This window comes from Ornithodoros turicata, chromosome 1 (genome assembly GCF_037126465.1).
Source record: "Ornithodoros turicata isolate Travis chromosome 1, ASM3712646v1, whole genome shotgun sequence".
NCBI classification, from domain to species: Eukaryota; Metazoa; Arthropoda; class Arachnida; order Ixodida; family Argasidae; genus Ornithodoros; species Ornithodoros turicata.
In genome coordinates, this window is record NC_088201.1 from 164540272 (window position 1) to 164562841 (window position 22570).

At 45.9% G+C, this 22570-nt stretch overlaps 1 protein-coding gene across 2 annotated transcripts; it reads left to right on the plus strand.

The window, feature by feature from the left end:
• Positions 1–1896: 1896 nt before the first annotated feature.
• On the plus strand, positions 1897–6755 carry LOC135372383 (alpha-(1,3)-fucosyltransferase C-like). 2 transcript variants are annotated; one of them, XM_064606006.1, is made up of 2 exons: positions 1897–2171; positions 5283–6755. In XM_064606006.1, exons 1-2 carry the CDS (start codon positions 2096–2098, stop codon positions 6500–6502), a joined length of 1296 nt encoding a protein of 431 aa, XP_064462076.1. In that variant the 5' UTR covers positions 1897–2095; the 3' UTR covers positions 6503–6755. The 2 variants fall into 2 exon arrangements, with proteins under 2 accessions (XP_064462076.1, XP_064462078.1); XM_064606008.1 differs by having other exon boundaries at positions 5312–6755.
• The last annotated feature ends 15815 nt before the right edge of the window (positions 6756–22570 follow it).

Genomic DNA, 22570 nt, shown 5'->3' on the forward strand with positions numbered 1-22570 from the left:
TTGTTGTTTTTTTCGCCAGCTGAACTTTTTGGTTGCATATTACAAAACATCCAAGTACATAATGCACATAATACATAGTACATACTCCTCGTGTACATTCCTATTTAAAACCCGAGTGTACAAAGACCCTGTTCCGAGCGCTTCCTGTATCGTTTGAGGATGCGACCGAATGTCGCGCCAACAAGGCAGGTGATAACCTGAGCTAATTCTTGCCATCGTTCTTCTTCACAGAGCTTCTTGCTTCCGCTTAATGTGTGTGTGTGTGTGGGGGGGGGGGGGTGGAGTCTATATATTTGCGCAAGAAAGGTCAGCCAGAATGGACGGCGGACGGACGATTAATGATAATGTCCACAAAAGCTTCGTTGTCAAGTAGGACTTGGTCCTGACGTCGCGTTCAACACGGGTCGTTCGTGCATTCTACAGAGCATGAAGTCCAGGCATCCCTATAATACTAAGCACCTCGATATGCTTGGAGGCTGCGAAATTCAGAGACTTCAGGCTCTCGTACATTAGATGCAACGAGGCCCACAAATCACTCCAGAAAAGCACTGCATTCTTGTATTCGTGGAATAATGGCGAATATTCTCGACTTGACCGCATACCTCACACCTTGCATCCAAGGGCACGAAGAAGCCTTTACCCTTCAGGCACTGCTTCTTGAGGAGGACTTCTAAGCGGAAACGAACAAAGATGTCCTTTGTTCCTGTTGGGACTGGCCGTTTGCGTATGCTTTTGGGTATGTCCTGCTGTTGGATCGCGGTGTACGGTTGACGACATAGTCGCGGTGGGCAGATGCTGGTGACGGTGTCCCAATACAGTGTTTTGCTCTTCAGGGTCTTCTGTCGAGGAATATCATGATGCGCTGCGCGATTTCCTGATGGAATTTCAGAGTAGAGGAACTCCCTATACGCAAGGTACACAGAGTGGTCATGATCCACTGCAAGTGGTGTCGAGTCTCCAACGCAGGGCACGAGCAAGTTCCCAGGAAGCTGCGTAGCCCTTTGGTGTGCATTGGCACTGGGAAAGCTGAAGGCGTGTGGACTTTGTCTGGATATGCAGAAATTACACCGGGACACCTGGTGGCCAAGCACCTTTGTCTACCGATACCCGAAATGGCACTTCTTCGGATTACTAGTTGGAGTCTGGCTGAAGCAATGATCTCCAATGTTCGATAATGTCGTCAAGATAACATAGGCAGATGTTCCAGCCTAATCGGCGCAATACGGAATCAATCATGCTTTCAAGGGTATATCGGGGACATTCCATAATCCGAAATGCATAACAAGTAGCTGATACAGGCCTTCAGGTGTCGTGAACGCGGTTTTGTCGATGTCGTCAGCGGTCGGAATCTGCCAATAGCCCGACCTGAGGTCCAGCTAGCCCACCATAGTCCAGCTAAGAGAAACAGCTCGCGCCGTGTAAGCAAACGACCGCGTCGTCGATACGCGGCGTCGGATATTCTCTTTCCGTGTAACTCTGTTTAACCTTCGATAGTCGACACAAAGTCGTACGGTACCATCGTTTCTTTCTTTACCAAAACAACAGGAGAGGGCTACGGACTTGCAGATGGCCTGGTGATGTTCCGAGGGAGCATGTCCTATACCTCCTCTTCGATGACACGTCGTTCCGCAGGCGAAACTTGGTACACTCGTTGTCTCAGTGTCCGTGTGGTGTCAGTGTCGATACGATGCTCAACACGTTGGGCAACCACCAGGGGCGACTTGTTTACGTCAAAAAGTCTACGTTCGAAGAAGTGAGAGGAGGCTTAAGCGGGTCTTTTTATCTAGGTGAAGTTGACAGTACCCGCAAGCGACACGTAAGTCATACCCGAGGTCACAGATCCTGGCAGAAATTACCACGTCATCGCTCTCGCTGGAGTGGGTCCGAAAACTAAGCGCCCTAACAGCGAATTCAGGCATTATCATATTTATGGATACAAAAGGCGTGTACATATTGCAAGGGTAATGTGGCTTGTGGCCACTGTACCTAGTGGTGGAAGAGGAAGAATTTACGGTGACATGAGCGGGGCACGCAGTAGCTGTTTCACTTATTCTTTTCCCTTTCCTTCTGCACATAATTGTCTGCGAAAGACTTGATGCAACGACGTGAGAATTCCCGTTCAAGAACCATCGCCTGTTGTGATGCCTTCTGCAGAGACCTCAATGGTCCAAGTAAGCATTTTGGGGCAGAAACTTCCGCAGGATTGAAATATCTGAGTAGCGTGTTTATATTCGCCGCTGACTGCGGTCTGCTTATACCGGGTGTCACCGATAAAACCGATAAAAACCGGGCTGTTTGGTGGTACATTCTAAAAGTGATGAAACCCCAGTGCAGGGGACATGTACTGACGAAACACAGACGAAGCAGTGACTGACAAACACCTTTAATGGCAGAGGTAACGCTTAAGTACACCAACTGCACCGAACGAACCCCTAGTGGTAGCCAAGGCCATCATGCTGTAATCACATCAATTATCACGCAAACAGGAGCACCAAGTAAACGCACCCCCCCCCCCCCGAGAACCAGAATTCGGGTTAGTTATCAATGAACTGCTGAATTTTATCCATCAACAACACGGAAGGCACGCTAATGCAACTATCGACAGCCTGTTTTATCCGTAAAGCTTCGTTATAAATAAGAACCCTTAACTTATGACTTTTAAACAACACTTTCGTGTCTTTGAACTGCGGCTCACACCCGGAATAGGTTCTTAAGTGTTCGCCCCCCCCCCCCAGCTTACCATAACCCTTTCCTCTCCAAGCTCGATGTTCCATCAGACGTACATTAACACAACGTTTAGTTTGACCAATATACTGGCACCCGCAAGACAAGGGAATTGAACACCAACACTGCAAGCCACAAAAGGATCTACGTGTTTTACACGACATCCCCCAGTTTTTGTCCGGTTAACCCTAACCCATCAAAGACTTGAGCCAATAACCCCTTTTAAGAACCACATCAACACCATGCCTACAGTCTACCTTTTTTAGGCGATGGGAGGCTTGATGAACATACGGGATCACTCCAACCCCCTCCAAAATCTCTGTTCACATCGCACATGAGGATCACAAGGTTCCTTTATCAACCTATTTACGACATCACTAGTAATTATATTCTGAGGATATCCAGCGTCCTCAAGCCTAGTCACCTGCTCCATGCAACTCGACCCCCACCTTATGAACACACGACCTCACCAAAGCGTTTTTTATCAAATATTTTGCATCTCCGGCTTTTACATTTTTTTTTATATATTGGAGTGAAAGGGCGTTAAAGGTTTTTTTTACAGCACTGGCGATATTCCCAACATACTCCATTCCCATCAGAAGAAATCCGAAGATCCAAGTACTGAGTTTGACCATTTTCTTCCCTTTCCACAGTAAACTTTAAACCCAAGCCCTCTCCAACGAACAAACCCTGTATACCCGATTCATCTCCTTCCATACCCACACATACCAAAAAGTCATACCTAGTCATACCTAGTAATAAATTCAACCCCAAGTCTCCCACCACCCAAGCTCTCAGAAACAGCCCTATCTACCTTAGCCAAAACCAAATCACTAAGTACTGGAGCAATTTTTAATCCTATACATACACCCGACTCATGCACAACAGTAGAATCTAAATACAATTCTAGAATATTCATGAAAACACTATCTGATACACCCACGGTATTTTGAAAGGACACTAACCCAACAGATATTGCTTCCTGTACACACGAAGAAATGATGCGCAAAGGCAAACTATAGAACAGATCAACAACATCCAAAGAGAAAAAACGAACCTTTATCGCTTTTAGAATGGACCTGATTCGTCCGTTCATTGCTGACATGGGCATTACCTGAACCAATATAAGATGTTCTATGTATTTGGTAAAGGTGAAGGCGTGAAGCTGTCACAAATGTTTTCAGTAGATATCAACATATATCCACCACATATTTCATTTTCCGTACGCTCCTTTTTTGTATCTAATATTTCCCACAATGGATAACAGGAGCCGTGTTTAAAAAAGAGTAATATATAAAAGCTGCTACGGACAACTAAGAACTTTAGAAAGACAGTGGCACTGCCTTCCAAAGAGAAAGCAGATAGTGTATGATGTTGCTTGTCTTGCGAGCTTCTGCATATTAGAGAACCCTGCTCGTCTGTGAAACGAAATGAAGGGGGTGTGGAAGGAGGTTTGATTCGATTACGAACACAAACAACATTGAATCCAGGAATTACTGGGAGTATAACTCACCATCAGTATACCATCTGTGTTTCTTACCGCCTTTGCATTGAGGCATTCAGTAGATAATCGGAAGTTAAGGTTCCTCAGTGCCACACAATTGCGCGTTTCTCCTCTGCAGGTCTCTATTCTGTCCGTGATAGGACCTCCTCATGACATCTAAACCTCGATGTCCACAGGAGATTGTGTCAGGGACAAGACTAGGCGGTGACTCAGGTTCGAATCCGGGCGCCGAATATGCTGTCTAGGTGTTCTTGTTGTTGTTGTTGTTGTTTTTTTCTCAGACAGCCTTAAATGTCGGCACAGTAGTCTGCGAAATCGACCCAGGATGCACTAGTCCCAAGCCATTTTCGTGAAAAGCACAAATAAAAATTTCTTATGCGCATTCTACCTTTTACAAACAGGAGTCCCTTACTACATTGAATGAATACAAATGTGTTGACTCTGAAAGATCACGGGAAGCACAACCACCCTTTACGGCAGCCTGCCAACTGAGCATGATTCTGGTCATCAATGTAAAACCTAGATATGGGATATCCGCCAGCTGGGCTACTAGCGATTACTAACGATTCACAAATTTGATGTAGATCGAGAGCGCTTCAATATTTTTAAGTAGGGTTTTGGAGGAATGCGTACCGATAGCACAGAGCATCCATGATAAGATTTGGAAACCCAAAAGCCGAGTGTCGAGCAGAACCATTGGATCACTTGGTGTGGAACGACTCATCTGTTCTAGTGTAGTAGTTAACGAACAGCTGTTACTCCACCGTTTTACAGCCGCCCCCTTGCACGCCGCTCATAGCCAGAGGTGCTTCGCGGCGCTAACACGAAATTAAATAAATGAATAAAGAAAGAAACAACCGCCCTCTAATAAGAGCGTGATAACACGGCGCCGAGAACACCTGGCGCGCACGATAAGGCACGAGTGGCCGAAGTACCAGAAATGTAGGAGGCCGGCCGAGCGGCCACTTGTTCGTCTCTTATCTCTCCGTGACTGACGGGATCAGGAGTGGACGATAACACCCGCGCGTTATTGTTTTTTTTTTCTTTTGCGCAGATCATGGCACGATCAACACTTTTGCGCAGATCATGGCACGAAGTCCACGATGGGCACTGCGGATACTCGTACTCGTAGAAGTGGCCGCAATAGCGCTATGCATCTACTGGACTGTACACCATCCTGGAGGCGTCCCACTTCATCGCACGCAAATGGTGTACGGACCCATGCCGTGGTACAGCCGGGCGTCTTCCACCAGCTTCAGCAACATCCCCCGGACATCCACAACGGACATCCCCCGTATCTTGCTGTGGACACCATACTTCGGATCGCGTCTGCTGGGGCTTTCTTCGCAGGACGAGATTGAAATTCCAGAGTGCAGTCGCCGCTGTCACGTCACTTACAACAGAGACCTTCTCTCTTCCAGCGACGCTGTAGTGTTTCACGTCAGAGACTTGAGCCTATGGGACGTGCCCGCACGTCGTTCGCCTGCCCAAAAGTGGGTGTTTTGGTGTATGGAAGCACCGCCCAATTCTGGTGGCGTCGACCTCGACAGCATGAAATCAGTGTTCAACTGGACTATGACCTATCGAGCAGATTCGGATGTTCCTGTCGCATATGGATCGCTAGAGAGAAGAGAGAATGGTAAAGAAATAGCATCGAGCAGTAAGAGAATATGGGAACAAAAGAATAAGACTGCAGTTTGGGTGGTCAGTAATTGTGCCCCGCACAGCGGACGAGCAGCTTTCATAAAAGAACTGCAGCGTTACATTCACATCGACATCTACGGACGATGTGGGACTCACAAATGCCCCAAAGATTCCGACGATGCTTGCTTCCGTAAGTTTGAGTCTGAGTACTACTTCTGGCTCGCCTTAGAAAACTCACTGTGCCGCGACTACGTGACGGAAAAATTGTTTTACGCTCTCCAGCGCGTCATCGTACCTGTTGCACTGGGCGCTGTTAACTACAGTGCCGTAGCAGCACCGCATTCTGTGATTGACGCGTCTGCCTTCGAGGGACCGAAAGAGTTAGCTGATTATATGGAAAACGTGAAAAGTGATTTCCGATTGTATCAAAGGTACCTCGAGTGGAAGGACAGGTACGATGTCGTCAGCTGGGATGACAGATTCTGTTCTCTGTGCGAAAAATTGTATAGTGCACACTTTAGAACTAAGTCTGCAGTGGAGGACTTGTCGTCATGGTGGATCAGAGACTCGGGGTGTTATGAGTGGAACGACGAACACTGGAGAGCTCGGAGAAGGAAAGACATCGTTTGACACGGGAACCGGACATTTCGGTACGGGACATTTTATTACGGACATTGCGGTGCACGGGTATCTGGAGCACGGATCTTTCGGTTTCGCGGGCATTTCCGTCTTCTTTTCGGCGAAAGAGAAATGGAAGATTAATTATTCCCAGAACACTGAGAAACACGAATGTGGTTTAAACACTGTGCGCCCGTATTTCATACCCACTCCCAGAGTGGAAAACTCCCCACTTCATCAGAATATATCTGTTGTTGTTGTTGAAGACTGTATTTAATTTTCGAATACCTGCCAGATGACCTGTGAATGAATACACGTGTACTCGAAGAGCTGTGACCCATACCTATGACACACGGGCAGTGTTCGGTGAAAGGGGGGAGGAGGGGAATGATGTTCAACTAGAGAAAGGAGTGAAGCTTGCTTGCTATGCTTACATGGCTAGTTCAATGGACATTTAAACAAATTGTCATTGAAAATGCGAGTAGCGCCACTAAGTGTGTAACTTGTCAAACTGTAAGGGAGCACTGGATCCAGGACAATTGCTCACCACAGAATCTTTGAAGCCGAACAATTGCTCACCACCTGTTTCATCACACTTATATGTAATTTTATTATTTTATTTCGCGTTTTTATGTGATGTAATTTTATTTCTCGTTCATGACGCTCGTACACTCGAGTTTTTATTTGTTAGCTGAACTGGGGTGTACCTCGAAATAAAGTGATCAAAATTCCCGTTGCAAAACAAACTACTGTAAGTAAAATGAACAGTCGCGCGCGGGAAACTGCCAACACCGAACTTAGACTAACCTGGACATAGAAATGCAAACACTGAACTTGGACTAACCTAATAAACTAACCAACGTGCTGTGCAGTCGTGTCCGCCCTGCTAAGCCTAATGGGCGCTAAGATGTGGCTTTCGTTCGCTAGACCGACTTGGACGGACATCGTATATTCGTCAATTCTCCCGGCTTGTGTCTTGGAAGATCCTGGTCTATGGACACCCGCACAGTTCGCAACGTCCGTCTCCAGGGAAGGAGGTTGAGGTGGTTGCACTCTCAGCTCCCCCACCCACCTGGAAGCACATTGCTGCTCCACCCCCTGTTGGAAAAAAATCCTATAAGAACGCCCCATAGATGCAGGTCCTGACAAAGACGCTTCAGGCGTGCCTGCAAGTGGACGACCTCCCTCCTCACCCTCTTCACTGGTGGATTTTTTAGACCTATTTGGAGCAACTTAGAAAGCTAAAAAAGAAGTTGAGCTAACACAAAAAACTCGAGCGCCATAAACGCGAAATAAAATCACAAGTGTGATGAAAGAGGCGGTGAGTGACCGGCTTCAAGGGTTCTCTGGTGCGCGATTGTCCGTCCTCAGCAGTTTTTGGTGAGCAATTGTCCGGTGAGCAATAGACCTCTACCCGAGAAACGTCATCACGACGTTGGTAGACAGACTGAAGCCGAAACAAATCGGATGGGGAGGACTGGGTTCCGCGAATGGGTACTTGTTCGCTGCCTCCTATTGAAAGCAAAGTAGGACCGAAGTAACCGAAGGTCGCGTCCCTTTCAGGGACCATCGTAATCCCCTCAAGACCGTGGCTTCCGGGCGGGACATTGTTCGCCCAGAGCTTCGACCGTAGTGCAATTCTACCAAATTGGTGGCGCTGTCGAACACTATGACGTCAACTGTATACACACAGGGAGAGGTCTATTATCCGTTCTCCGGGAGCACTGGACCCAATGCTCCTTCATAAGTTGACATGTGACACGCTTGACGGCGCTGGGCACATATTCGATGGCCGTTTGTTTTGGTCATCACTGAAGATTGTCTGAGTGACAAGGGCGTTACAACGACAAGGCCTGATGAAGGATTTCAAGGACATCGTAGAACGTGAAAAAACAATGTGCAAGTTTGCGGCGATAATGATTCACAAGTAAACAGAAAACGGTTGAGAGCATTAAATAGTTTAATTAGCAGAAAACGAGACTTTCGTGCAGTAGGCTGCACTTCTTCAGGTTTGAGGACCTGTTACAAATAGTCAAGAATATTCAAGAATATATTAACGCAAGTCGCAATATATTCTTCACTATTTGTAACAGGTCCTCAAACCTTAAGAAGTGCAGCCTACTGCACGAAAGTCTCGTTTTCCGCTAATTAAACTATTTAATGCTCTCAACCGTTTTCTGTTTACTTGTGATTTCAAGGACAGTACCAAGCCGTGATGGATCCCAAGTGCGCTGCACAAACACCCGCATCCTTACCTTCCGTCAATATCGCTAGTGATTAGTTACGCTAATTTGTGGGCCCGTACATGGCGGTCTTTGAGCTACTGATCAGTTCCAGCTTTCTTTAGGGACAACACCACTCGTTATTTTTCTTCGTGTTATCACCGAAAGGAATATTTGCCGTTCTTGGCCTCGGCTCACAAGTTTGCAGTGAAAATGCGTAACGCTTGCGCTAGACTTCAAATAGACGAAAAAAAATGGAATCGTTTTATCCAATAACACATAGCTGTCCCGTAGCTACATAAGGGACAGTACATATACCCCAGCAAACCATATACAGGGTGTTTGCTCTAACGTGTCCAGATATTATATTTAAAGCAGCGATAAAAGAAAAGCAAGTGGTACTTTTCTTGTACTTACAGTTACTGCTTCACTAGTAGCACCTGTTTCTTAGTCAAGTAGCTGAAAAGTAGGGCTCGTTTCTTTTTTATCGCTAGCTTTAAATAAAATTCCTGGACACATTAGAGCAAACACACTGTATATCCAGAAAATGTCTACAGGATATCCCATTTTGGATGTTGGGATTTGCCACAGTGCCCACTAACCTCCAGGAGACGTTCTGAGGACTAGCACTTCTTAGTCATTTGTAGATCCACGAGAATATCCTGTGAACGTCTTTTTAGGATATATGGCATAAATGGCATATCCTGCCAGCCGGGCGCTAGCGGCGTCGAAAGCGGAAACAAATTCGCGCCGGCTAGCGCCCCTAGGCGGATGCACAACAATTTGCAGACCACCGTGTTCACATCGGTATAGCGCATAGGAAATGCATGAAGACGAAAATTTGCGTGGTCGTATTTACTTTGTCTGAAAACGTGCAATTCTCGTAGTCAAAACAATCAAGATGGCTGCGTTGAGAGGAGCAGTTGACATGCTGCTCCCCAGACGGCGACGTGTCGCATATCCTGCCAGCCGGATGGAACTGCAGTTTTCATTTCGCTTTCGTGTAACTGTCGTATTTTGCTCAGAAGTAAGCAACGTGAGGAACAAAAATGACGACCCAGACAACCATCAACGTCCCCAGGATATCCCAGTTTAGTCATAACGTCCAGATCCATGATGGATGTCCGCTGGGCATCCCCTGGATGTCCTAAAATATCCATAAATATCCTGGATTTATCCAGTGCTGACGTTGCAAGCTGAACGTCCCCTGGACGTCCCGTGGATGTATAGTATCGGACGTGTTGTGATACAGCCAATTAGGCTAACAGCACTCTTAACAACGAAGGTGTGGTGCACTCTGGTCGCAACTAATAACTACATGCGTAAAATTACATAGCGCAAGATTTTGATGCTGGATCTTAGCAGCTATATTTTGATTGGCATCCTGCGAGTAATATTACACCAGTTTCATTTACTCAATAGCTCCATAAAACAACGTGCATAGAACTACGACAGTACCAACCGTATGCGAGCTAGATTCCCTAGGATCAAAAACAAAGAAACGTTCCTCGCCATTCCCTGCTGAGAGTCGTCTGCTGCATTAACTTGCACCGCCGAGCAAAAGCAGAAAGCGTCATGAGCATCGACAATAACGCACGTCATCATCATCATCCGCTCGCCACTGTGAACGTTCACATTCCGTTGTGCAGATTTAAGTTTCAAGGTGAGCGTATGAAATGTGCAGTGACGCCGAAAGTTAAGGGTAAAAATATGTGTGCATGAAGGATCGTCGGGCTGCGGAAAAACTATTTACGATTCCGGCTAACGCTCTGAGTACGCAACGTAATCAACACGAGTGTCGCGCGTCTTGATCCCGGAATCAAGACGAGGTCTTTATAGTAAACATGTTGAGTTTAAGTGATGATAATTGTGAGTCCTCAGTAGTTCTCCAATCATCCGTCGCAGGGGAGGTTGCGGAAACTTATTGTTCAACGTGAGAGAGTGCTGAACAGTTTGAAACAAAAAGTACTCAACGTGATTTCCAAGACAGAAGAGAACCGAGCCCGGTTGTACATGGTTCGTTCACGAGCGATGTAATGAGTAAGTAATGATGTAAGTGATGTAAAGCATACTGCTACCAATGCCGTCGTCTCGAATGACATCGTTAACTCCCGTGCGATGTTGAACAAGGGAGGCGTACGCCTTTTTTGTACCACTTACGAATTTCATAATGGGTACAAAAAAGGCAGCGCCTCCGGTTTTCAACAAATCAGGGGCGAGAACTCTGCCATTCGGGATTGTGGTTGGCTAGGAGCGGGCTATCAGGTAAAGATCGTTTTTAAGAAAAAAAATCTTCGTCAAAAGCTGCACAACTGTGCCTAGGAGGAAATAAGACTACCAAGAGGTACCAAACACAAAATGAATAAGAATGTCAACCCTGTGCTCCTTTCTACTGTGTTTTTTGTGAAATTTTTGATTTGGTGTATTGTTACGTATGCGGCATCTTCTGAACTTGTGAACTTTTACTTTACAGGGTGTAGCTCTTTTTACTTTTTTTTACTTTTTTTACTCTACAGGGTGTAGCTCTTTTAGCTTAACTTATGCCTACTGTTTGCTGCGTTCTACAGTTCCCGACAAAAGTTAACGGAACACGTGAGCTGCACACTTTTTCTCCCGTGCGGCACCCAAGCGGTCTTCGGGAGCGGTAGAGTTCTTTGCTGAGAGAGGCGTGGATGAGTGTGCTGCGATGAACTCGCTACAGTAATTTCGGTATTGTTTCTCATGAACGTGCCCACGACGGCCGTTGGATTTCACTGCAGTGCTCTCAATCAGCACGTGACTGGAATACTGTGTATGTAAGCTGTCATCTGGTCACGTCTGATATTTAATATAATCACAGCTATGTTCCCTAACGATTAGTGTGTCTAGAACATATGTAATACTTCTTCGCTTTTTAATTTGGGAAACACAGTATCGTGTTTCCACAATGACTTATTTTTATGTCCCCAATAATACCTGGGAGCTCCCAGTCTTCACAATGTTTCAGTGACGTGGTGTTGCAGAACACTGCAGTGGTTTCGAACTCACTTCGCAGGAACTATCGTGAGAAGCAATACCGAAACTACCGCAGTATGTAGCTTGCAGCACGCTCATCTACCCCTCTCAAACAATGACCGCGCTCAAACTCACCTGCTTCCGTCTGCCTCTCGGGTGTCTTGCCGGAGAAAAAAAAATGCTCAGCTCACTTATTCCGTGCACTTCTGTCAGGACCTGTACCGTTTTCGGAAAAATTTAATGGTGTTGGTTAGCACGTACATACTTTGTTTCTAGCATTCGATGTGCAACGGCCAAGACAGCTATGCAAGGTGTGCCGGGGATATTCTTTCACATGAAGTGTCGGCAGTGTGTAACTGTGATATACCTGTACCCTATTTATTTGAGTCTGAGCATATAGCTCCCTTCTCAGTCATAAGAAAGTAGCTGCAATTATTGTTTTGCTAAAAGCACGAAGAGTGGCTGTGATAAATTATGTGTCGATATGAATAGTTACTGTACGGTATGTGTACAGAGGATGTTGCACGAAAGAGCGACCATCAATTATTGCAAAAAACTACGTGAGATAAAAATTGAAAACATTCTGCATGACACTTGTGAAGGTTTTTGCTCCCAAACAGTGGTTTTCTATGAGTGTCCCTCGCTAATTAATCTAATTAGCGCAATTGAACTAAAAAAATTGCAAAGAAAAGGTAACCTTTTTGCATTAATTAGAAGGCCCATAGCCGCACACACCATTTCAGTCACAAATACAGGATGTTTCGTAAATGTTTCTACAAAAATTGTGCACCCAAAAACACCCAACAACCGCCTGAAAAACCTTTCCGTGACAAAATATTGAGTTCAAGATAATTAGCCTAATTATTGAGGTACACTCATGCAAACCTCCTGTTTGGGTGGCAAAAGGCTTCATAAGTGTCGTGCAATAGGTTTCCAATTTTTATCTCATGTAATTTTTTTTTAATAATTAAGGGTGACTCTCTCGTGCAACACCCTATATATATGACGACAAGCGTTTCATAAATGTTGCTGCACTGTAATTGGCTGCGTACCTTGCAAACTCCTCAATAAATTGTTTTTCAATATATATTTAAACTATCTTTCCATTTGTATTGTTACACATGCAAGCACCAAAAACTGTCAGGGAACAGATTAACACGTGCCATTATTTCCTTGTACGCTGCAGTAGATTATAGTAGTTTGGGATGCTGCCTCTGCACGCATGGGTGCAGGAGCATTAATGAAATACACGAAATATAGGTCCCATATAGCGTAGGTGGCAACATCCTGGTTCAGTCCTCCAAATGTCACATATGACGTCTTGTGGACAAACAGGGGACGTCCATGGATGCACCGTTGACCGTCCCGCAGACATAGGTGTGCATTTTCCTGCGGCCTCACTCATCTTCACCTCACGAAGCACGGACTTTATCAGCCTCACTCACCCTCACCAGTAACATAACCTCAGTCGCCCTCACCCTCACATTCCATTTCAAATTTTTCCCTCACGAACCTCACTTCAGGGCATCGGGATCCCGAAAGGCCTCACCATCCTCATCCTCACGTGCCTTCACCTCATGAGGCTATTCACGACCCTCATGGCCTCACGTATCTTCACCTCATGAGGGTCCTCATCCTCACTAGTCCTCACCTCATGAGGGCTGATACTGCGCGGCATTAAACTGCGCGGCATTAAACTGTTTACAGGGTTTCGTGCTGTGCTTGGATAAATGTGCTGACAGTTGTTACTGTCACAGTGAGGCTTAACGTTAGTGTTTAGCATCAGTAAAGTGGAGCCCGAAATACCACAGTGCAGATGTACCGTTACGGAAATGATCTGGTTGTGGCGGGGAATAGTGCTTGAAGAGATCCTGTACTCGATTCTGAGAACCGTATGACGCTGCTGCTAGAATCGGAGGATACGCTCACAGCTGAAGTGTTTGGGCACAACCATGGTATTTAATCGCACCTGCAATCAGATCGTGCCTTTTTGTTTTGTTTTTTCTTCTCCTTCTTCTACATTTCAAAGGCGTGCTACAGTCACGGGGATTCCAGTTTTCCTGGCTTCGTTTTGAGGAGACAAAGAAAGATTTTGAAAATTCTTACAACTCCATGATGAAAAACACGACACTGGGGAAAAGACGAAAAACAGACGACGCACACAAACTCTCAATTTTAACGTCTGTTTTTCGTCTCTTCCCCAGTCTCGGGTTTTTTCATCATAGATCTTTTTGATTGTTAATCGTTTGTTCTGCTTTGTTAGTTCCTTCCTTAGTACTTCCTTGATTATTGCTGTCGCACAGACTTTGGGGAGCCCGGTAAAGGCTGCTTCATATTGAGCTTACCGCCTAAGAGAGTCATGACTTAGCTGTAAGGTCACTAATGAAAAAGTCGCATGCCCCTTTGAAGTGAGATTCTTCATGGTAGCCTTCATACAAGGTGGTCCACCAACCCTGATAGAAATTCACAGTAAAAAACGTAGACCCTGGAGAAACGTGCGGTGAAGGGATTTTTTTCTGCCAGTAACTTTTGTCATATATTTGTAATATTTTTATTTCATTTCAATTGACGGAAAGTTAATTTCTTGAATTGAACTCCGAAATTTCCCAAGGCAATCTAACGTATTCTTTGCGGAAATGGGTTCCCCGTCGTCATTTTACTCAGTATAGCGCATAACCCCACTCGTAATGCAATGGCAATAGACCATTATAGAAAAGCAAGCGCCACCTGTGGTACGCAAGGGCTCATGGGAACTTAGAGCGCCTTCAAGCATTACGATACGGCTAGAGGCGGAGGCAGAAGAAGAACAACAACATTCCCGGTGTGCGCAGCCACAGCGTCAGCCGATGTGAAGCATATCCGAAGCAGACGACGGAGCAGTGTCCCTCAAAGTTCCCATGCTGCCTTGCGCCACGCGCTTGATGGCGCGCGCATCTTTTTAAAATCGTCCATTGGCAAAATAAGTTCGCCGAAAATCCGTGGAAATGAGAGCCCTTGGCACCGCCTCTTTTTTGACGCCTCTAAGTTCGAGCGCAAAGCTGCGAAGAAAGGAGGTTATATTGACACGCCACACGAGGGGGAAAGGGTTACAAACACAAACCACAGAAGAGTTCCGCTGACGGGTATCAGCTTTGCCCACGTCATTTTCAGGGTCGCGCTCTTTTTCCTTTATTCGTGTTTTGCTCAGTGTGTTTGTTGCTTTTGGGTGAGTACGCGGCTGTTTTCACTATGACCGCTGATAGCGGTCTCGTAGTTCTTCTGTACCACCTTATTGTCATGAACCTGTGTATGTGTGAGAGAGTTGTATGCGCGAACGGCTGTCCGCTCTCTTCTTTTTTCAATTCGTTTGTTTCAACATGCTACGGGTTTCTTCACATTCAACACACTTCCTGTGTACTTTGATTAGATTATCATTAGCGTAAAAGCGTTCCAAGCGTTCGCCATCTGCTGCCCCAAGCAGCACAATGTACTGAAAGTCGAGTGCAGTAGGGCTGGACGGTATGTGTCTTATCAATCTTTAGTTTCACGAGTGCGTTCAAGGCCTTTCACCTACCCGTCCACCCCTATTGCACTCGACTTTCAGTACATTGTGCTGCCTGGGAATGCACAGGTGGGCTCTCCGAATTGTATCTTCCACGGCCCTTTTTATTTCGGATCTGGAAAGCGACGAGCAGAAAGCAGTGATTTTCCCCTGCTGGTCAGCCGGCGATCGTGGTTCGCTTTTGTATACTTCGTCTTTGATGCGACCCCAGAGGTAAAAGTCCATCGGCGTTAAGTCAGGAGACCTGGCGGGCCATGACACTGGACCAAATCGGCCAGCCCACTTCTCCTGGAACATCTGACGGAGCAGATGTACTGCCACGCTGCGCGCTGTGAGGTGGAGCCCCATCGTGCTGAAACCGCACGCGAGTCTGTTAAGCAAGAGGCAGGTCATCAGTAAAGCTGAACACGACATCTAAAATTTCGCTACAGTAGCGGTTGGCATTTAGGGGTCCCGTGAAAAAGATTGGCCCAATAATGGCTCCGATATAAATCCCGCCCCATACATTCAATCCCCACTCGTACTCATGCTTGCAGTCTCGTAGCCAGTGTGGGTTTGTTTGGCTCTAATAATGCGCGTTGTGTCGATTCACTTGAGCGCTATGGCAGAAGTGGGCCTCATCGGCCCAAATGACCCTGTTCACAAAGTTTCTGCTTTCCTGGGTCCAACATCGGATCCAGTTACAGAAATCCAGCCGTTTCTGGTTGTCGCCCGGCTGGAAATGTTGATGAAGGCTCACGTGGTACGGGTGGAGTTTGTGCTTGTGTAGTATCCTCAGCACACTTGCTTTGATGTCTGTACTCACTTTGCCAGGGTGCGCAGACTTTACGTGGAGATCATCTCCTACTTCTTTCAGGGCCTGGTCTTTTTGTGTCGACTCACTGGCAGAGATTGGGTGTGACCGGCTCTTGGTACCGGAATGGAAACTTCCTGTTGCGGACAGTCTCACAAATGCACGCCTTATGGTACAAGAGCTCACCACCCTAGTTCCTGGAAGCATTTCACTGTATTTGAGGACTGCTCTGTCATAGTCCATACCTGCAGCCCCCAGAGCAATGATCATCCTTGTTTTTTATTGGTTGGAATACGCGGTGCTTGCCATCGCTGCCGTTTACTTCATCACTGCATTCACTGAGACCGAAGTGCAACACGGTTCAAAAATGTATTTCCTTCCCTACCTGTCAACACGTCGGGTGGCCTCATTTTTGATAAGATAGCTTTGATTCCCGCACTCACCACGGGTGTTTGTTCAGTACGTAAGGCTTGCAACCCTTCCCCCCTCGTGTGGCGTGTCAATGTAACCTCCTTTCTTCGCAGCTTTGCGCTCAAACTTAGAGCCGTCAAAAAAGAGGCGGAGCTAAGGGCTCATCTCCACGAATTTTCGACGAATTTATTTTGGCAATTGCCATTGCGTTACGAGTGGGATTCTGTGCTACACAGAGCAAAAATGACCACGGGGAACCCATTTCCGCAAAGAAAACGTCAAGTTGCCTTAGAAAATTTCGGAGTTCAATTCAAGAAATTAACTTTCCGTCAATTAAAATGAAATAAAAATGTTACCAATATGTGGCAAACGTTATTGGCAGAAAAAAAAATCCCTTGACCGCATGTCCTTCCCGGGCCAACGTCTTTTACTATGAATTTCTATCATGGTTGGTGGACCACCCTGTATATGGAGGAATGAAACCTAAGAACGGAACATGGCGATCCTCGAGGATCTTCGAATTTCCATTGGCCCTTCGCGCAGAGTGATGTCATCTGCCGCACACCTTCTCCAAGCGAGGGGATACAGCGGCTTCCCCTTCATTCGTGAGGCTCTTCACGAATTGACTCATGACCTCATCCGTGAGGTTCCTCACGAAAGGCCTCACGGCCTCATCCGTGAGGCTCCTCACAAAGGGCCTCACTGCCTCAACCGTGAGGTTCCTCACAAAGGGCCTCACGGCCTCATCGGTGAGGTTCCTCTCAAAAGGCCTCATGGCCTCATCGGTGGGGCTCCTCACAAACGGCCTCACGGCCTCATCTGTGAGGCTCCTCACGGGATACGTTGTACCCTCACGTATTGATGGCCTCACGACGACTGCCCTCATGAGGGCCCTCACGGTGGGCCTCATGAGGGACAATGCCTCACGACTGTCCTCATGAGGAACTTTCAGCGTGGTCTGGCCTCACTCACCCTCACCTCATCGTCGTGAGGTGAGGGTGAGGCGTCCTCATGAGGGTCCTCATGAGTGAGGCCGCCCAGCTATGCCCGCAGACGTCTACAGGACGTCCTGAGGAGTTTTGTGGATGTCCTCAGGACATCTATATGTCCAGAGGATGTCCTAAAGACGTAGATGGTTGTCTGGGGACGTACTCAGCAGACGACACCTAAAAGGGATGTCGTCTGCTTACTGAAAGGCAGTGAAATAACATAACGCGGGGACGTCTCTGCCTGGATGGACGGATGGATAGATTGCCAAAGCGACACGTCGCCGTCTGGGGAACTGTGTCACAACTGCGATTCACAACACCGCCATTTTGGCTGTTTTGACTATGGGAACCTCACGTTTTGCGCTATAACTTTGCGTTGCGGTGCTCAATCACTTTGATATTTACCATGATGGAATGTCCTTATGAGTTTTATACGTAGGCAACACATCGTACCACCTGCATTGAGCAATTGGCGAGCACGGCATGCCGGCGCGGGTAGACTTTTATAGCGTAACACCCTGTATATTCCGCGCATTATTTGGTACAAGAATTGGAGTCTCTCCGTCCTAAATGTGTCCTGGATGCTGCCTAAGTTTCCTCTTTGCTGTAACGTTGTAATAGAAGTGCCCTAACTGTTAAAAATAAATCTCAGTGCTTGATTTTGAACCCTCGTTAACTTGTCATAATTCCTGTAAGTGAAGGGATCCTGAATAACAGACCCATAGTCGAGTACAGGCCGTACGAGGGATTTATATAAACTCAATTTCGTTTCACATGTTAAAAACTTTAAATTTCGTCTTAAATTCCACAGTTTCTTGCAGGCCTTGTTCACTTGCGCATTCCATGATAGATCTGACTGAAAGATTATCCCTAACGTGTTCAACTCTCCTAACTGGGATTTTTTCGAGACTGTAACTGTGAATAAGGGGTTTCCTTTGACATAACAACGGTTTCCTCGGGATTGGTTGACATCTGCCACATATGTGTCGCACCGTTCATTAATTTTCTCTAGAGCATGTGCAGGTATAATATGATTATTTTCACCACTGAATCGACAATAAACAACACAATCATCAGCGTATAGTCTGATACATACTGGTGAGTGCGACACCGATTCACAGATATCGTTCATATAGAGGAGAAAGAGTGCTGGTCCCGACACAGATCCCTTTGGGACTCCGGAGCTAACATGAGCTCCTGTGGAACTGGAACCAGCGAAGTGCACGAATTGTTCCCTGTCAGACAAGAAATCAGACATCCACCTAATAACTGCATCATTACGTTAAATAATGTTGGAGTTCTTGCTCAAGTTTCTTGTACACCACCTTATCAAACACGCGACGGAAATCCAAAAATACAGCATCTGTTTGTTTTTTCTCGTTAGCTGCAGAAGAGAAGTCGTGCACAATTTCAGTTAATTGTGTAATTGTCGAGTAACCTTGGCGAAAGCGAAACCCGTGCTGTTTCTTTGGTAAGATACCATACTTTTGTACATGATTAATTATGTGCGACATATTATATGTTCCATTACCTTACCAGCAACTGATAATAATGAAATCGGCCTGTAATTCGTGACAATACGCTGGTCCCCATCTTGTGCGCTGCACATCTGGTGAACTGCATAATTGTGTGCACAAAAAAGGTGTACGCCTCCCAGTTTCAAGAAATCATGCCATTAAAAATGATGGTTGGACTACAGGTGAAGTATAACGGCCGTTCCGCTAACGGACTTAAGTTTGCCATCTGGCTAGAGGGCACGATAGCATGTGACGGGCAATGTAATTAGGCACATTAAATTAATTAGTAAAAAATAAGTTTCATTAAATTTATTTTAATTAAAAAGTAATTTAGCAACGTAATTGGGCATAAACGCACTTTTGCTCTGTAGGAAATTGAAACAGACGGGGGCATAAAAGGTACAAAAACGAAACGGACGGTACGAAACAGACGGGGGGTACAAAAAAGTACAGCTGTGCTGTACGAGGGGCACGTCCCAGGGACGCGGCTTCTGGAACGTGGGACGTTGGGATCTTTTTTCGGACGCCCGAATAACGGTTCGTGTTGTCTGGGTGCTCGCACATCCCTACGACATCCCTTCGACGTGAGCACAGGATCTGTCACAATAAGAAAAATGACTCAACTCTAATGAAATAAGTTTAATAATTTTGATGCAATTGATTATTTGAATGACTCTGTCTATAGGTGCGTGGTGTATGTAACGGGAGTAATGTAAATAATAATACATTCTATGTAATACGGGTGCAACAGTACCTTTGGGTCGAGAATATAGGGGAGCTAAGTATGTGTGAAATAATAGCGAGCCAAAAATGTAAGTAGTAAGAGCACGAAATATAGTGGAATAAGTAAAAATATTAGATATTTGTATCATTCGCGTGCTGCTGTCTGTACAAAATATTTACGTAAACGCTTCAAGCAAACGAGGAAAGCTATCGGCATTACAGCTGCATCCAGCATAAAATCACATTATAGACGATAGCCTGAATTAAAAACACGGTATATGATTGACAGCGATGTCAGAAATATTAACGGATTAATTAGGCGTCGTTGCAGACTCGTGTTAACTGCAAAGACACATTCTCGTCACCGTTACGTCTCGTCACCTTCGAAATATCGGCAGTTCTCGTCCTGAGGCAATTGCCTTCATACTAAAAAAGATCGTATTTCAGTATATGGTTTAACCTGTCCAACCGGTATGACAAAGTAGCTGGTTGTCGGGGCAGCATCCTTTGCAGTGTTGTTTCCGGGAAGATTTTTGCCTAAAAGCTGGCCTGACGATGGGTGCCTCTTACGCCGGGGAGGGCGATCGTCATATGAGCACCTGCTCGTCGTTGTTAGGGCGACGGCAGTATTATTTTTGTCACGGGATGTGGACAAGCAAGTCACCCAGACAACACGAAACCTCACTGGGACGTCCGAAAAAGATCCCCACATCCCACGTCCCGCGTGGGCAATCCCTTAGACGTCCCAGAAACAGCCGCGGAGGGCAACCACCATGAAGTCCATCATGAGTACTTCGGCGGTCGTAATGTGGACTTTCCTCCCGCTCTCCCACTTTCCTTCTTCTACTCTCTCGCAAACACTCGCAAACTGCGAGGCCGAATTATGGCGTCCGTTAGCAACCAGATGGCGCTAATCATTTTAATTTCTCACTAGCTTTGTAATGTTGCTCACAGCATTGTTTGAGTAACGCAAAGCTGCTTACGTAGACGATAGAGAATAACGTGCCGCGGATAATTGCATGTCATGGTTTTGAAGTTGGTAACAAGGAAACGGTCATACGGTACTGCGGCTGAGTGAAACTGAACGCTAAAAGTGGCGGGAGCAGGACGGTTGTCCGTTCTTTGTATTTATGGCTTCCATGATGGCGGCGCGCGTCCGTGCGTATTGCCGCAGTTTGATGTACAAGTGAGAGACATGGACGGCAGTATAGGTATGTTTGCTCTTTTTTAGGTAACGATAGTTTGTCACGGATTCTGTTTTTCATAATGCAGTGAAGCTTTGCAGCGTACGGACATAATTTTCTGGCAGTTCAGAGAGAACACGTTTGACAACGTAGAGAGCGTTTATTGTGTTTTTCCCCAGTTTCAGGGTTCGTTATGAAGACGTTTGACAAGTTGAGAAGTTGTTTGAGAACTCGCTACCAAGTCCAGAACAACACTGTAAGTTAGAGTGACAGTGAGTTTTATTATCAAATACAAATAGTATGAAAACACTGGCCTGTGACAAACATGTATCTTGCACCGTAACACGTTGAATGTCATTACAGGGGATCAGTCAATGAAGGATTTGCCAAGTTACAGCAGCCTTCTATCCATCACAAGCTTTTGGCCTGAACGCAGACATGGTAAGCTGCAGTACTATTTCTCTAATTTCACGTAAACCAGGGTCAGTGCATTCATTGCGTGGGAATCAGCTTGTACACATGGATAGCGTAAGCTAGCTTCCAGTACGACAAAAAGGATGCTGTGCCAGGGGTAACTAACTGTCTCTATCCTATGCACTTTAAGATTGCTCTCAGCAGAAGATTACTCACTTCCATCTTCTCAGTTCAGAGGAACAAGTCAGCGTCATTTGCAAGGTGCCCCGCTATTTCATTTCTATCCCAAGCAGAGCACCCAGTGATGCAATTCTTAACATTTTCCTATCTATATAGGTAACCACAACAGTTCTTTCACAGCGGCCTGCCCTGCAGCATCCCAATGAACAACTACTGTACGACCCGTATGGGAATTTTTTTTGATGAGCAGATCAACAATGCCAAGGTTATTAAATTTGTGATAGGATTCCAAGTGTGTCCCTGCTTGCAGGGGCTATATTTGGCATGCCACTGACCTGTATTACCACGTGAGGCTTGCGAACTCGGTATGTTTACCTCCTGTACTGTTTCAGAGCAATCAGTATCAGCTAAATAATGCAATCTATTTATTTTCTGTGTGTATATGCATACTATGTGGACAGTATAAGTACTGCTTGGGACAAAAGTTTACGGAACACGGCACCTGCGTATTTCTTCATCGGAGCGCTTCCCTGCTAGCTATCACGAAGCGGCTCGATAGGGAACAGGTGGCAAGCTATTCTATCCATCCCTCAGTATGTATGTCCACTCCTTTTTGCTGCTAGGTTGTCGCTCCATTGGAGAAATACGACACCCTGTTGTTCCGTGAACTTTTGTCCCAAGCTGTACATACAGGTTTTCTCCCCAAGCGGTATCTAAGTATCTCTTTCTTTCTTTTTGTTAATTGTATTCTCAATAACAAAACATTTGTATACCGCCCTGAAACGAAAGAATGATCTAAATATTTAATGACGTCTCGGTTTTGTTTGTTGTCAGGTTACCTCACGAAGATCCGGGTGCCTCAAGCGTCGCTACCTTCTTGGGAGGGAAATGAAATAGACAACTATGTCGTGACTGTACCACGCATCGCGAACTCAGGAACGTCACAAATCAAGAGCAGCATTTGGAAGCAACAAAGAGGACATTTAAACAGTGTGTACTCAGATACATAGCTTTGTTTCGGTTACTTAGTTAGTAGTTACAAGCATATGCTGCCTTGCGCGTTAGAAAAATGTATTAAAATTGCCTTTGTAGTAAGCTGTGTATTTTTATAG